Source organism: Protomyctophum parallelum, assembly GCF_964188405.1.
Source record: "Protomyctophum parallelum genome assembly, chromosome: 13".
NCBI classification, from domain to species: domain Eukaryota; kingdom Metazoa; phylum Chordata; class Actinopteri; order Myctophiformes; family Myctophidae; genus Protomyctophum; species Protomyctophum parallelum.
The window spans coordinates 12,328,640-12,346,669 of NC_139708.1; the positions used below are offsets into that span (position 1 = coordinate 12,328,640).

Here is an 18,030-nt window from a genome sequence, read left to right on the forward strand (position 1 = left end):
TTTTTCTTTATTTTTGTAAAGGAAGCCAGTTACAGTCAAACGGTATGAAATCAAAACCCTGCTTAATGTTCATTGTCACATGAAATTGTCACAAGATAATTTAAACCTGATGAAGATTGGTTAAAAAAAAGAAAGGGGAATAAAAAAAGAAATTTGTGGCGTACATCGGTGAAAATTTAGTTGTACCTGCAATGATTCAAATTTGGGCCAAGGCATGTGATTATTGGCATGTTCAGTCGTCTGTGCCTACATACTGGAGAATACATTTGTATGCACTTCCTCCACAAATTCCCTCACATAATTATTGTTTTAAACCTTTTGGAAATATTTTATAATCGAAGACCAGGGGGCTCTGATTGGGCTGAATGCCCCAATTCACAGATATGTTAAATTAACATGAGATTCACATCAAAAAAGAAAGAAAGAAATGCCGTCTCAGGTTTACTTCCTTTATCTGCATAGTTGGCCGCCTTTTTAGGAGATCGGAAGCAATGGAAGAGTGAACGTGAACACAGCATCTGAAACATTTATCCCACTGGACTAAATATTGGACTCAATCGTCACAACCCACTCATGTTCATAAGGAAAGACAAAATGTAGTATCTTATTAACCTTTCTCTGTCATTAACCACCCCAGCATCCATATTCTGGGGGAAACATTCACCAAAGATATGGCAGATTTACAATTTCACGCTACGTCACAATGAGATTTGGTGCAGACAGAAACAAAGTCGTTCAAATACAGAGCCAATGGAGGTGCAGTTTAATACGTCTGGAGGGTTTTGGTGGTTATAGGAGCCGTGTCCATTGGGGCTTTGTTGGTGTCCAAGGTGGCAAAGAAGCGAACATCACAGTCCTTGTCAGCTTGCAGAGTCATCAGTGTCTCCTCCAGCTCATCTGAATAGTCACAGCCCGGCTGCTTGAAGTACGCTTTCACTGTGATACTCTGTCTTAGTGCCTTAGCCACCAGCACACGGACGTTGGCCACGGGGTCCGAGGAGAGGCTGAGCAAGCTGGGCAGGAGGTGCTGGACAAACTGGTCCATGGGCATGCAGTCCTCTTCCACTATAGCCTGGCAGATGAAGGCAAAGGCCTGCCTCCCCACCCACTTGGCACAGTGGCAGAACCTTACAATGAGCTCGTTGGTGAAGTTAAGACAGAGGTCACAAGCTCTGCATGCATGCAGCTTTTGGAGGATTGCCACCACCAGTTTGTAGGAGATCCTCCTGACTTCTGAGACGTTGTCTGAGCAGAGAGTGAGTGCTATCTGCCTGAGGTAGTCGTAGACATCATAGTGACTGTACAGCTCTACGATCAGGATCAGCTGCTCTGCAAGCTCATATCTGAACCTCCAGTTGCGGCTGTTGTCGGTCACCATGAACTCCTGTAGCTGGTGCAGATACTCCCTCCGCTTGTCTGCATGGATCACCTTGAGGAAGTCGTAGAGGTGTTTGAGCACACCGTTACGGACTTCGTCCAGGTCTTTGAGGAAGACATTGAAGATGGGCACCAGGTCAGCGACCGTCAGCTGGTCGCCCAGGATTACTGCCAGCTCATGGATGGAGAAGGCCAGCGTACGGCGAACCTTCCATTGCACATCAGTAGCCAGGGTCTCATACATGTCCTTGAGGCAGTGCCAGTTCTCCCGTCCCAAGGTGAGGGCCACGCCAGGCAGGCTGAAAGCACAGTGCTTGGCTATCTCTATGTCTATTGTCTCGGCATGTGCTGGGTCCACCATGGACAGGTACTGATCCAACAGCTGCTGGGGGATTACATTCTGGACCCTGGCATTATTGGAGGCTAGACTGGGGAGAGAATCATCCTTACCGTCTTCCTCCATGCTCTTGATCGGTTCAGACTCCACGCTGCTGTGGTCCAAGTCGTCTAGTACCAGGACAGGCAAGTCTGGAGGATATTCCCCCTGACCCTCTCTGGTCTCTGTCTGGGTCTCAGGAGCAGGGGGGGAATCCGATGCCAGGGAAGGCTCTGCCGTCGCTTCCTCTCCTGTGGTACTCGAGACAATCTGCGATTGGACCTCAGAGGATTTGCTCTCTGCCAATTGGCTATCGATGTGGATCTGGTGTTGCCTGGATGCCCCAAGTTCAGAGGGGCTGGCATCAGTCGGTTTACCTAGCTGGTCACTGGTGGCTTTACCAGAACTGGACCTTGGGGTAGGACATTCCTCCTCTTTCACCTCCTCTTCGTCTTTCTTGTCCTCCTTTTCTGTCATTTTCTCAGTCATTTGGCCATTTAGCATGGTCAGTTCACCGCTGGGTAAAGAAGGCCTACTATTGTCGAAAGAGTTCAAGTTCTCGTCCACCTGCTCCATTTTGTTAAGGTTTCTATTGTTCTCCAAGACCATGGGGATGTTGTTGCTGCTGCTGAGTGTAGTATTAAGGTGGCCTTCATGCTCTACTGCTGGAGTTTGTGCAGGAGTGTCATCGGAGCAGTGTAGATCCACGTTGTCAACCATCAACACGTGCTCTGGGGAAGGTGTGGCACAACTGTCCTGCTTGGGGGCTGTGTCTGTGATGGTTTCCTCTGTGTAGCACACAGAGCAGTTTAGAGAATTGAGAGAGGAGTTGCTTTCTGAGGTACATTTGGGGACATCCTCCCTGAAAAGAGAGCCTGTGCTGGAGGTGTTGGCAAAAGTGGAGATGAAACCTCCCAGAGACTGGAAGGCAGCTTGGCGCACCCAACGGGACTGATCACTGATCAGGCTGATGAAGAGCGGGGACAATGTAGTGCGTCGCACCTCTGGCGAGGTTGAATTAGAGACTATTGTGAAACATTCTGCACAGGCTTTCCTGATGCCCCACAGGCTGTCTGAGCACAGATCAGCGAACTTTGACATCAGCAGTTTCTCAGTGGCATCCTGGCCAACAATGGAACATAACGCACCAAAATTAGCTGCGCAGGCCTTGCGAACTTGGAAGAGGCTGGCATCACTGCATAGCTCACAGAAGCGCGGAAGCAGCAGGTGCTCCACAGTGTCTTTGTTCAGCATGGTTACCAGCTTACACATGATGGCAACAGCTTCTATTTTGTAGTCATCGTCACTGCTGGGTTCTGTGAGGTCCAGTAGAACAGGACAGACTTTGGTCTCTGTGTCGGCCTTGGGGATGAGGCCCTCCTCCAGCAGCACAAGTAAGGCCGCCTGGCTGGTTCTCCGCACCTGGTTAATTGGGTCCATGAGATACCGCACCACGATCGGAAGCAGGTATCTTGAGAAAGCAGCTGGGAAGTTCGTCCGCCTTTCATGTAAGAACACAGCGATGTTGGGGACCTGCTCCACGAGTTCAGCTCGCACTGTGGGCTCTCCATCTTCGGACATCCTGGCAGCTGTCTCCATCACGTTGATGGCATCGTTCTCATTGTCAATGAACTCTTGAAGCACATCGAGCAGACCATGTGCCACCATTTGCCTACTGGAAACGTTCTCACTGAAGGCATACTTCTCTAGCCTCTCTAGAGGAGTGAGGTTGTCCTGCCCGGCGTCCAGGAAGTCTGTGATGCAGGTTTCCTCACACTCTGCTTCAATGTCCTCAAAATCAAAGTCCTCGAAACCAAAGTCATCCAAACCGCCATGGCCATCTCCAGAGTATAAAGACAGATCTGCCATCTTGATTCTCTGCTGCTCCTGCTCTGCCGTGTGGGCTGTCACTTCCACACCATATTACAGTGATGTCACACTGACATCACACAGGAGTGCAATACCTTCACAGAGATTTGTCTGCCACTAGTGGGCGGTAAACAGTACTCTTCATTCAGTGCTAGTGCAGTAGCGTAATCGGTGGCGGCCGGTCTATAAGGCTGTTCACACTGAACACTTACAGTCCACAGCTATAACAAAAACAGTGATGAATGATGTGGTTATAGTTATTGTTATAGTGCTCAGTGTGAATGGCCCGTATGACATCAGTTATTTATGGGAGAGTGGGAGGGATTGAGGCATATATGGCATGTTGAAACACTTTCCCATATATGGAGATGGAGAAGTAGTCCGCACACTGTTTCGTAGCTCCCACAGGAAATGTATTTATTTAGAAAAGGATGACAACGTTTCGACCCCTTACAGGTCTTCGTCAGGTACCTGACGAAGACCCATAAGGGGTCGAAATGTTTCACACACACTCTGTCCAGCGGTGCCCAAGATTAGCTGGACACCGACAGGATCACAGATGGACAAACTCACAGGACCGAAAACATAATCTCCCATGGCGGAGGAATTTACAGCATAGATTGGGGACCCATGCAGAGATGAAACATCATTACAATTGCGAGTCTGATGCCTAAACGTATATCAAATGCGTGTCCCTTGATATTATAAAGCTTGAGAAAGTTGAGAGTCGCTGTTCCTGTAGATCTAGGCTATATCATTTGATGGTTAAAAATGGGAACAATTCTGTTTGCCCAGTATATTCCCTGCATTTCTGAAGGTCTTTTAAGGTCACATGCACAGCTCTATCTCAGTGGCAGTGATTGCCTGTTAGCCCTCCTCACTATCGGAGTAATGAGTGCTTTTTGGGCTGTACTGTACCAAACATCATTGAGACATGATCCCTAATTGAACAAAGAGAGATTAATGTCTCAAGCTCCTTGGCGTGAGAACTGCCTCTCAACTGAATCAACTCAATTCCACTCCTCTAAAATGAACCGTTTTCTTTTTGGGCCAAATGTATAAACACCGTGCTCGCTGTCCCAGACCAGTCTGTCTATTTAATTTCACACAGTAATTAAAGACTAATTCCGCGATCCGTGTTCTTTGTAACGTGACAAATTCTCCCCCTTGCATGGCTGGGATTCACGGGAAGTACATTTACTCCAACTTTACTTTCTTGAGTATTCAATATTTCATAGTCAATGTTTCATTTATTTTGCTCCACTAACATGGGAAATGTGTTACTAGTTTTTCTGTTATTATTATACACATACCTTAGTCGTGTATGCCCTATCTTATACTCTACAAGCTATTGTTATTATTATACACATACCTTAGTCGTGTATGCCCTATCTTATACTCTACAAGCTATTTTTTTTTTTGTCTCTCTGCTCTTTTAGGTCAAGGACATGTCCATTGACAGGATCTAACCGAATTCTGACCTGATGGTCAAGATCAAATGTATCCCTAAGCAGGCCAGCATATTCGCTCAATAGAGCATGCATAAAGTGAATGGCAAATCGAGTGGCAAAGTGAGAGGAAAAGTGAATTTAACGTTGTTTAATGCAATCATATAGGACTTTTCTGTTTAGATGTATGGGCTGTCAAGGCCAGACAGTATTTGTTTGCCAATCAGTAGGCATTCCTGCATAACTTCTGGGTTTGATGGTGATGTCACGCACATACCCTCTCTTTGCTGTATTGTACCTCCACCACCGGTATTCCCTAGGAGGGAGGAGGGCGCTCAAAGGCACGTCATGTGGAACAATTCATAGCAGTGTATTGGCACATAAATACCGGACAAGATTATATCCAACCTCAGGGAAAGAAAATTCATGAACACAATTTCACTCTTGATACCCTCAGCACAGCGTCCATATATTTTACCCTTCCTTCTAACATATACAGCAAAAAATAAAGTGATTACACCAAAATTACGTGTGAACTTGCACTGCACGGCTGTAGTCGGGGGAGGAAAATATGCCTGCAGACACTTTAGATTTAGAGGGCATTCAAATATTGCCCTGTACAGCAGCTCATAAATGAACTTTCACTATAGTTTTCCATTGCTGTGGCGAAAAGGTTTGAATCACGGATTTTTCTGTAATTCTCTCTCCCACTAGAGCTGAACATCAGAACTTTCATATCGTAAACTTTCATATCGTAAATCGTGTATCTCCATATTGTTCCATTAAATATTACCCCCCGGACCCAATGTTGAGAAGCAGTGCTCTGGCGCAGTGGTTCTCAAAGTGGTGTCCGGGGGGGTCCCCAGCTAAATTAGTTAATATATCATCAAAATCGGTTTACTTGACATGGAGAACTTGGTTCTCAAAGTGTGGTCCGGGGGTTGGGTGTTTGGGTAGGGTACCAGGGGGTCCCCAGCTAAATTAGTTAATAAAGCGTCACTTTAGCCATATTTTATACTTGTAGCATATGAACATTTGCGAAAATTGTTAAGCGAACATTGTAACTCAAATATTCGCTTCTAGAGGTCCCTGGCAAAAATATATTTTTGAGATGGGGGTTTGCGGCCAAATCCACAATAATTTGGAGGGAGGGGGGTCCTTGACATAGAAAACTGTGTCCATGGGCCCCAGAAGCCTCTGCTCTCAGCCTGTGGATTCAGACAGAGGTGGACGGACTTAACCTTGAGACTGTGTGTTAGCAACGCCTTTTAATCAACCCACCTGGATGGGGGCTGTGTTTGGCCAAGAGCCAAGCATCACACACGCATGCATTGCACACACACGCGCACAAACACACTCACGCACACACACACCTGCTGCCCTGTGCAAGGCTCTCTCATTAGCTCTTCTATGATAGTTGGATGTAGGATATCCACCAGAGCAGAGATGCAATACAGAGCAAGACCTGCTGACAAATGCTTCAACCCCATTCCTCTCCTGCTGTTCTCACAGCCACGTGCATAGCACTGATTGAAGAAATATTATTTTATTTTTGAGTGGTGCTCCCTTACAGAGCTACCGTATGTGTGTGGCTGGCTGGCTGGCTGGGTGCCTGTGTGGGTCTGAGCATGTTGTTTTTCTCCACCTGTACGCACACGTATCAGTGGACTTCTATGTTCACTGAAACGTGTGCGTAGGGCTCTGCTAGTTTTGCCAACATAGACTAATCCACCCGGGAATTTAATAAGATAAACTACAAAAGTGGTGGAACATGTGATGGCACCTCTTATTGCCATCTCTTTGCCACTGTGGGGATGTGTAAAGTATTTGCTCTTGGACGTGAAGCTGCATTGAGCACAATTAGAACATATAATTACCAGGAGGAATGTCTGTAAGAAAAGTATGACTAGTAGTCGGGGGAGTGTAGAATGGACAGGTTGGTCTCTTAGATTAGAGGAGCGTCTAAAAACCAATTTAGGGGGTTCTTTGAAAACTTGTTTAAATTTAGGATCAGTCTGAATGATATGCCAGTGTTTGTGTAGGATCCTTCTGAATTCAAAGCCCATAGAGGAGTATCTAGTAATACAGAAAGGGGAATTATCTTTTGGTTTCGTGCGTGTAGTGGGTTTCAAACATTAGGGACCCCCACACGGTACCTCTGTCATTCTCAACCGTTTCGGACGTGGGGCGGCTCACCGGAATCGGCCCGGCCCCCTGGGCGCGTTTCTGGGGGTCTGGATGTTCCCCCCCCCCCGTCGACCAATGATAAGTAGGCCTACCATTTCAGGAATTGTTTACTAATGAATTACATTGTTTCGGTACTTTGATGTTTAAACTTTTAGCATTCCTACTTTCTCTAGTGTTAACTCTAAACAACTATACTCTCTCTCAATTCAATGCAATGTAAATTAAGGTGAAGTCAAACTAAAGTGCCCTAAATCGCTGCGAGTTGGTAAACTGGCGAGTTCTCCGGATACCAGAGGGAGACAGAAGATAAATAAGGACGTTCCTTCCATTAAATTGGAACTTAACCAAATTCAATGCTGCAGGAAACACCAGCGCCCCCTCTCTGTGAAACCATGTTAAGGCCTACAGAATGCCAACACAGACATCAAATTGCAGCACAGAGGGATTGCATCTATGAAATTACTTTTCCCTAAGTACTTTTTAATTGCTAGACACACCGCACCATTAGATTGCAACTTGACAAGATTTATAGTAGCCTCTCAAGGAGGAATGTCTCTGAGACAGGAACTAAAAAAACTAAATAAAAAACTAAAGGGAATCTAGTTCCCACGTGAAAACACATCATTATAGCAGTGATGCTAATAGGGTGCATATTGCATCCCAAAGTGCAGATTATTGTTAATTATATTTATACATGAATATAACAATGTTATAACCGTACTAGATACGTAAGTAGCCTTGCCGAGCCATGAGGCCCATAGGGCAGGAGCCTATCTCCTGTTTCTGTAGCGTGAGGCAGCTTGATGTACAAGTACACCCCCTGGACATGACGCTAGTATGTCGCAGGGACTTACCCCCAATCCAACCTTTGATGCTGAGTGTCAAGCAGGGAGGCATTGGGTCCCATTTTTAGAGTCTTTGGTATGACCCGGCCGGGGATTGAACCCCAACCTCCCAGTTTCACGGCGGACACTCTAACCACAAGGCCACTGAGCTGAGCTGGTAACCATACTAGATGACATGAGTTAAATGCTGCAATTTGTAAAACATGACACAATATGACTCCTAACGTCGTTGAAGCGGGACTATACAATGTCCATGGGACCCATCTAAAAGACCACCCCTGGGTCCCGGGACCCATTACAGTGAAAATTTACATCACTGTTATAGTATACATTTTTAAAAGGTGATTACATTCCAAGTGGCATACATAACAAAGAGACATAAGACAGGTCTAAATCAGTGGTTCTTAATTATGGGTTTGGGGTGGTCTGTTACGTGTGTGTAATTGAGGCCCCTTTTCCACCACAGTTCAGTTATTTTTCCCCGCCTACATTTTAAACAGTACAGAGTGTTTCCACTGAAAATGTTTTGGCTCAGAACCCTAGTTGGTTCGGAACTGGAACATCTCCAATCTACACTGAAAACGTTTCAGTGCTAATTCACAAACGTAACTCTGAGACTGTACAAATACTCTTAAAACCCATTTTGAGTGGGAACCCCTTTTGGTGTTAGCATTATGTTATGCTTTAGCTATTGAAAAATAGCAGATCTACAAGCTCGGTGGTGTGCTACGAGCTTGTAGATCTGCTATTTTTGAAAAATCGACTGACATAGAAACATAGCTTTTTCAGAAAACTGTCAGGATGTTCTCAGGTCAAAATGGGTTAATACAGGTTCATGTCCGGTTCAGGTAAGGTCTCTCAGAATTACAGACCTATAAAGGCCCATAATGGACCCCTGGTGGTCCCCGGACCCAATGTTGAGAAACCGTGTCTATAGTAAATCACTGCTATGTACAGTAGGCTATACCCGTCCCTTCATGTAAAGATCTACCGGTATTTAGTTTTTTTGTTTGTTTTTGTGAATAAATATTTATTTTGTCCATTCTGTATGGAAGAGTGTGTTAAAACAATATTACTTAATATAAATGACTGATTGTATTTGGTTTCCCTGCTCTTCTATTGAGATATTTATATAGATCTTGTGTCTAGGTTGGACACGACTATTGAAACGAACCTGTTTCTGGTCTGACAATCCCCAAAACAAGCAGGCAGGCTCTGCTGGCTCAGTGGTAAAATCATTCAGGAGACCAGGATTCAAATCTGGGGCAGAACAGGAAAGTTTCACAGTGCAGCTTTGGCGTGCGTGCGTGCGTGTGCAGCACTGAAGCCGTCATATTTTGAAGGGATTTCATCAGACTGTGGACAGGGTCGATTTTAATGCCGCAATCCCAGAATTTATTTTAATTAGTCTCTCAGGACAGATGTGTTGGCTCCTACAATGTGTTAAATGCTTCATGTTCCTGTGTACTATAAAAACCACTTCCGTTTCCTTTGCGGTCGCATACATAACTCCTAGGCTACTGGAAACAATTAGTCTACACCCAGAAATGGAAATGAAAAGATTTATTATAAATATATTTTCATTGTGACACTGCCAAATGAATGAATGCCAGGGTATATTTCCTGGCCATGTTGGTATTGAAAAACACAACAAAGGGAATATTTAACACCTACATGTAGTGTAGGTCTACAGAAAGTTGTGTTTTATTTTGATGACAATATCCATTCATTCTCTATTGTCAGGCTTCATTTCATAAGGGTGCTGTAGGGGAAAAGCAGCACATCCTACTATAAATGCACCACGTCTCTGTGTGTGTGCGTGTGTGTACGGTTGTAATGCACGTAACTCGAGAACCGTTTGACCCACCGACTTCAAATTCGACACACACGTTCCACACCCCCGCAGCGAGTGCAGTGCCAGGTAGAGATGCAACGATACTGATTTTAAATTCCGATCCGATCCGATATATTAATTTTGAAATTTCCCGATATCTGATATTTTCCGATCCGATATTTGCTGTAGGCAACAAATAAATACAAAAAAATTCAAAGAGGGGATGTTTATGGTTAAGTGTTTAACTTGTAAAAATAAGAATATGAACTGTTTAACCTGTAAACCTTAAGGGAATGGCAACCTGTTAATTAATACTATGGATTATTATTATGTGCAAAGGTACATTTTTACCCCTAAAGCGATGCCTGCATGTAACCTGTTTATTCATTCTATGGTTTATTATTATTAATAATAATAGTAATTATTATTATTGTTATATACACGTGGTACCTTTTTACCCCTAATGCGATGCCGGGAATCAGCTGCGCAGTGCACTATCATGTGACAAAAGCCTTGAGCCTTACCGACAGAACTCGGGGAGAAAAAAAAGACCTCAGGACGTTTGGTATTGCGCTGGTGTTGTGTTTATGCTACTTTAGTTAGCAAACTCTGTCTTTGTCTTAAGAATTGCACTACACTTACAATCTGAATCAGTGTTTGAGCTTCTGACAACAATGTCATGGTTTGATAACTGAGGCAATTATATAAAGATGGTTTTAACCGCGACGACGACATGCGCTTATTCTTCATCATCATCATCATCAGATTCAGATTCAGATTCAGATTCAGATACCTTTATTAGCCATTTGTGTATACACACATAGGAATTTGTTTTGACATAACATGAGTGCATTCAATTATTTTTTCACAAATAGAGACAACATAAGACAACACCGTGCAGGGAAATAAATATAAAGTGCAGGTTTATACAGTAGTGCATCAAATGTTGCCGGTGATTAAAGTGCCGGTGTCACTAGGAGGCAGGGGTGGAAGGGAAGCCAGAGTCATTGAGCAGCCTGGCAGCTGAGGGGAAAAAACTTTGTCTGTGGCGGGCTTTCGTAGCCTTCGGCAGCCGCAGTCTTCTCCCAGAGGGGAGCATGGTGAGGAGGCCGTGGCCAGGGTGGGAGGGGTCGGCCATAATTTTCCTTGCTCTCTTCTTCTCTAACTGCACGGATCTGTGGATAACTTTGTATGCCAACTCCCTAGAGGCCAAGGAAAAACCTTTGCCTGGAATTTTTCACATCTGCTCTTTATAGCGCCACCAGGAGGCCGACATATGTAAAACACTTTTTCTATTATTACTCCTTCAGATTTTATCCAAATTTCACGCAAATCGGTATACACTATCTCCATAGTCATGTGATCAACACGGATCGGCACCATTTCCCATCTTCCATCCTGATTGGCTAAGATTGGCTTCCAAAGCTCACACGATTCGTCCATTTCGAAAAAAAGCCCACAAATCACAAACACAGTGTCCAATTTCCCTTAAATTATACACGCACATTTTCACTAGGCCGAGGACGACATGCCACAATTTATTCCTCAAAATCAGCCTCACGGTGGCGCTATAACAGGCCAATTCCTGTTTTTAGCTATAACTGCATCGATCTGTATACAACTTATGTATGCACACATGGAAAAACATTGTACCTGCATCCCTCCAACACGAACCTCCGGCCCAAATCTTCCTCAACAGCCTGTTATAGCGCCACCATGAGGCCACAACCTGACCTGCCCTGGTGGAGACCTGTGCCGATTGGCACTTTGTCTAGTAATTGGTGATGGTCTTGAGGCCTTTCCAGACGGAGGAGGAATTCCCATCAGAGAGCTGTTGCCGCAGTCTCATCGTCGTCACACAGTAGGGTTGGGTGACGATACGAATACATCGTCAATCGCGAATATACGAATCCAATCGCCGAATATTTTTATTAGGCGATTTCTCGGGACGATTTAGCCCAATTAACATGTAAAGTGTGAGCAACATGTGAATCAATTTGGCCCAGCAAAGTAGTAACAGCGGCCGGGTGGAAATCACCTCCTCCCGTTATAATGTATGCTCCCACAGTCCCCGCACTCAGCACTGTCAGCAGCCAGCATCGGGCACCGCGGCACGGCACTTACGGCAGCCTGGCTGGGAGCCGAGGGAGGCTGTAGCCTACATGTTGTTTAAGCTCCGGAGTCCAGACCCATGCAGTTTAATAATATACAGTCACAACAGAATGCACACTGCTGTCTCGTGTCTCATCACAATCCCAATGCCTCACCCGTGAAGTCGGGGGGGGGGGGGGGGGGGGGGGGGGGGGGAAATAAAAAAACTGTCTACTAGTGTAAGTGTATAGGCTCGGGGATCATAAGTTAGCTTAAAGTTAGCTTAGCGTGTAGCCCCTACTGGTGCTGCAATGATTGAACTTCATATCCGCCTGTAATCTAAGTTATTTTTATGGACAACGCTGCAAAAATAGACAGATCTACAAGCTCTCAACGCGTAGCGAACGGCACTGCAAAAACAGGCAGGACGCGATGCCTTGAGAGCTTGTAGATCAGCAGCAGCCAGGCCGCAGCAGCTTGTGGGCTCCGCTGCTCCTCTCCGAGCCTCCGACGGACCGCCGTTGCGGGGTAGCAAGGGAGCAAGTTACCCTGGCTGCGTAGCTGCGCTGCAGTCTGCAGAAACAGACTGATCTACAAGCTCTCAACGCCTAGCGAACGGAGCTGCAAAAACAGGCAGGACGCGGCGCCTTGAGAGCTTGTAGATCTGGCTTTTTTGCGACCTGCAGTGAGCTGTTCTCACTTTACTTTCATGACACGAATACATCGTTAATCGGCGAATATTTTTCAGACGATGGGCGGTTGAAAAAAATTGGCATATCGCCCAACCTTATCACACAGCAGCATTTTTTTCAATGGCAATAATAAAGTTACAAAGATTGAATCACATAGCGCTAAACAGCACGTGTGTGCAGTTAATATATAACAGAAGAATGGATTACAAGAGCAAGCTCATCAACAACAATGTCAGAACGCAGCTAGATGATAGGCTCCACCACACAACTGAACTGCAGTGACTTGACTGATCAGTGCAACGACGGGTAAACGTTATACTTTTATTACTGTTAAGTCTGTATTAAAGTGATTCCATTATCTTGCATATTGCACCTTAGTGGGGCTTTTTTCTATAGTCTCTGTTTGCAGTCTGTACATACTGGAGGTTGGATTCGCTCACTGCACTGTCTGTGCAGGACGGACTGTAAACATTAAACACGTGTCCCCCTGTATCGGAGCGTGTATCGGTGGCATCAAATCCGATCTCCGATACATTAATTAAGCTGGATCGGAGGCCGATACCGATATAATATCGGATCGATTGCATTTCTAGTGCCAGGTATTGAGGTCAGACCCACGGTTCTCCAGAACCACCACAAAAGGCTCTGATCAGGCTCTGCCAGTGAGCCTAATGAGGCCAATTAACTCCTTTCACCTGGGCCAGGCTCTGCCAGTGGGCCTAATGAGGCCAACTCCTTTCACCTGTGCAATTTCCAGCCTCTGCCTCAGCCAACTGAGGCTCAACCAATCAGGCTCTGCCAGTGGGCCCAATTGATCCCCAAGTACACTTTTCAGTTTGCAGTCTTCACACACACACAGGCACATACACAGATCTCCATGTGGGACACCGGCTGACAGTTAAAACGGGTGCTATGGCAATGTATATCATTAGGTTCCCAAGTTGCATCGTTCCCAAGTAGGCCGGTGGCCGACTGCGACGGGCACGTACAGGACAGGTCTAGTCCTACTCAGGGCCGGTTGGAACGTAGGTGGCGCTATAAGCAAGATCTGTAGAGTGTGCCCATGCGGTTATAAGTCGAATTTTAGGACAGCTAGCTGGTACGGTTCTACACGCATCTATCCTCGTGGAGGATTTAATACATTTTATTAACTTACCATTTTTTGTGGAGTCCATTTTGCTTGGAGTTATTGTTGATTATAGGCTAAAAATACTATATATATATATATATATATAATCTCTTGGAAAATAAATGAATCGATGGAACCAGAAAATGCCTCCCTCCCCCATTGATTATGACCTATAGGTGGAAAATTCTACGGCATGGCGTACTGTACGTGCAGTTTAACCCATTCTGACCGGGCACCCATTTTGGTGTCAGCATCATGTTATGCTTTAGCTATTTAAAAATAGCAGATCTACAAGCTCATATCGCGCCACCGAGTGGCGCGATACGAGCGACTGACATTTTTAGAATCTGATCTCAGGTCAGAATGGGTTAATCAGACACAGTGTGTGTCCGGCGGAAACCTCGTATGAATCTGATCTCAGGTCAGAATGGGTTAATACACACATGGATAGACTTGAAGACCTGGGGACTGACCTGGCTGTCTGCACTTGGACTGACTGGACATACTGTAAATAAACAACGTGCAATATATCGCGGTAAAAGGCTGTACAATAATTATGTTCGACAACAATCACCTTTTACATGATGCATGGCTGACAGCTCAGGACCATCTGAGCCTGTGAGTCTTTTAATAGCTATTCATTTAACCTGTTAGGTTTTGATATAGTGCTCGGTCTTCTGTTGGCTTTCTGGCTCCCAGTCTGCAAGGTTGATACTGACAGGTGTTTTTTATTGTGTTGATTGGCGCTGGCAGCGGGTTATAGCCACAGTCAGAACTAAGGGCACCCTGCATTATAGCGCCATACCAAGGCTTTGTAGGGTGTAAAGAGGCTTTAGGGGGCATGGGATCTGAAACACAGCCAGCGGTGTTTGTCTATCCGCCTGGGGAAAGGTGGAACAAGGTAGCCGTACAAATAAGAACCTATACAGTTCAGCCCATGGCTTGAAGCTGAATTAAATTAACCTGCTTGAACTACTTATCAAAGTTTATAGATGATGTGTTTCTTTTGTGAATGTCAGTATTGGAAGGACAGATGAATAATAATAGGGACAAATCCATAGAGGGGTGTCATGGGCACAGCCATAGCTGAGGTGTATCATTAAATGCAGCTTGACGCCTCAATATGGATTGCCTACACCTGGCCTCCAGGGCACTGCTCTATGGATCCATCAATCAATACATTGCCCAATTGAAAGCCACATCTTGAATGGTTGAACCAAATGCACCCATTACAGGTCTATTGTTACCGACAATTTCACAGTGTAGTTTGTGGTCACATAATAATAATAATAATAATAATAAACTTTATTTGTATAGCACTTTTCATACATAAATGCAGCTCAGAGTGCTTCACAGGGCAGGACACAAAAATAAAATACAATAAAACACAAGTAGTTAAAATGATAAAACAATAGCAGAGAACAAAACTGAATATAAGAACATAAAATAAATAAAAACACATAAAAAAATAAAAATAAATAAAAATAAAACTCAACTAAAAGCAAGGGTGAAGAGGTGAGTCTTGAGTTGAGATTTAAAAATGTCTACAGAGGGTGCGTGTCTGAGCTCGAATGGAAGTTTATTCCAGGCTGTTGGGCCATAGAAGCAAAAAGCTGCCTCACCATACTTTTTTGTGCACTTTTTTTAGGCACTTCAAGTAGGCCAGCATTGGAGGACCTGAGGGGGCGGCTAGGGACATATCTAGGTAGGCAGTCACGGAGGTACGGAGGTGCGAGACCATTGAGAGCTTTATAGACAAGTAACAGAATTTTAAAGTCAATCCTAAAAACAACCGGAAGCCAGTGCAGTGATGCCAAAACTGGAGTAATATGTTCTCTCATCTTAGTTCTAGTTAAGACTCTAGCTGCTGCATTTTGGACAAGTTGTAATCTGTCAGTCGTTTTCTTAGGGAGTCCTGAAAAAAGTGCATTGCAATAGTCAAGCCGAGAAAAAACAAAGGCATGGATTAGCGTTTTTGCATCGTCCAAGGACAGATAACATGAATATTATCTGTATCAACAAAAAAAAGTGTGAGAATCACAGGGCTATATTAAACCAGAGTGCCAAGAACAGGGAAGAAAGATGCAGGCTGCAGTGGTGGATTATTTCCAATTTCCTTTTACTTCTTCTCCACTACATCTCAGAGGCAACTAGAAAAAGTGCCCTTCCGGGCACAGGTCTCCACCAGGTTATCCACAGATCCGTGCAGTTAGAGGTAAAAACACTTTTCGGCCAGTTATAGCGCCACCTTGAGGCTGAGTTGAAATTGTTCATGTGGCATTTCGTCCTCGGCCTAGTGGGAATGTGGGTGCACAATTTCACGGAAATCACGCGATGTGTTCATGATTTGCAGCATTTTGTTTGAAACTGAGCACTCCTGTGAACTTTGGAAGCCAATCTTAACCAATCAGGATGGAGTCTGATAAATCTGAAAGACCCGTTTCGTTGAATGGCTCTAGAGAGACTGTGTACCAATTTGCGTGATGTTTGGACAAAATCTGTAGGTGTACTGTGCAAAAACTTGTTTTGCACAAAGCGGCCTCCTGGTGGCGCTATAACAGGCCGTTCTGGAAAGTTTGGGGCAGAGGTTCATGGTTGGCATCCAGGGAGTGTGTGTGCAAAATATGGCATCGAAAAACTTGTTTTGCACAAAGCGGCCTCCTGGTGGCGCTATAACAGGCCGTTCTGGAAAGTTTGGGGCAGAGGTTCATGGTTGGCATCCAGGGAGTGTGTGTGCAAAATATGGCATCGACCGGGTTAACGGTGGCCGAGATTAGCTGTTTTTTTTTTGTTTTTTTTAAAGATATTTTTTTTGCGGCTTACGCCTTTTATTGATTTTTTAAGGGACAGATAGTAGGCTGACAGGAAACGGGAGAGAGATGGGGGGATGACATGCGGTAAAGGCCGTGTCGGGTCCGGGAGTCGAACCCGCGGCACACCGCGACTGGATCACCAGTCCGGTGCCCAGACCGTTACGCTACGGCCTGGGCCGAGATTAGCTGTTCACGGACACACGGACACACGGACGGACACGCGGACGGACGGAGTGCAAAACATACTCTCCCCACATGCCTTCGGCCTGGTGGAGACAATTATTGAACTTTTACTCCTCTACGATTATTAAGCCGTTGGCTTTCTTGCATTTATCCTTTTGATAGTGATGTCTGTGCATTCTGTACATGAAAACATTGCCAATAAACAAATAAATCAATCAAAAAAAAGCTACGGCCCTGAGGGCCCTTTTGTTAACAAAGGAGGAGATTCTGCCCAAGAATCTTGTCCTTTGATTTACACTTTTGATCTCCCTTGTTGCCATGCTATCACCTGTTTATTGTTTACATCTGGACCCTGGCGTTTTTAGGCACTGCAGCTCCCTGCAGTGTTTAAAGCATTGGTTCCCAAACACTGGGTCCTGAATATGGACGCTGGGGTTCAACTGCTTAATGCTTTATTTTAAGCTTCGTCGATTACTGGGAGCTTGTAGATTGGCTGTGTTCGGCACACGACACCGCTGTTCCATGAAGTATAAATTAACCGTAAGTGCAACCTCGTTTGAAGCAGTCAAGTCATCGACATGTCACATGCAGGAATGCACATGTTTTTCTTTCCGTTTTTTTAAGGCACAATGACCTTGTCACATGAAGCCCATTCATGTATTTCCTCTTTAAAGTGCCACGGCCATTAATTACAGCTGGGGTTGATCAATTAGTCCGGCACGCAGCGTTTGGAAACGCGATTGATTTTGTGACCTAGCCTTAAATCCTCACTCCGTCTCACTCACCGTGTCTCCGGTGTCCCTCTGCTCAGTGACGTGGAACACTAAACACACTCTGTACATTCAACATGACATGCATAGTGTCAGTAGCTACACACTCTGTACATTCAACATGACATGCATAGTGTCACTGGCACACTGTACATTCAACATGACATGCATAGTGTCACTGGCACACTGTACATTCAACATGACATGCATAGTGTCAGTAGCTACACACTCTGTACATTCAACATGACATGCATAGTGTCACTGGCACACTGTACATTCAACATGACATGCGTAGTGTCACTGGCTATACAGTAGCTACACACTCTGTACATTCAACATGACATGCATAGGGTCACTGGCACACTGTACATTCAACATGACATGCGTAGTGTCACTGGCACACTGTACATTCAACA

General features: G+C 45.0%; 1 protein-coding gene across 1 annotated transcript; it reads right to left on the reverse strand.

Annotated features, from left to right (window-relative positions):
* Positions 1-763: 763 nt before the first annotated feature.
* LOC310868483 (serine/threonine-protein phosphatase 4 regulatory subunit 1-like) lies at positions 764-3,622 on the reverse strand (the record flags this gene model as incomplete). The annotated part of the gene is made up of 1 exon (XM_083778940.1): positions 764-3,622. One exon carries the CDS (start codon positions 3,620-3,622, stop codon positions 764-766), a length of 2,859 nt encoding a protein of 952 aa, XP_083635066.1.
* Positions 3,623-18,030: the final 14,408 nt, after the last annotated feature.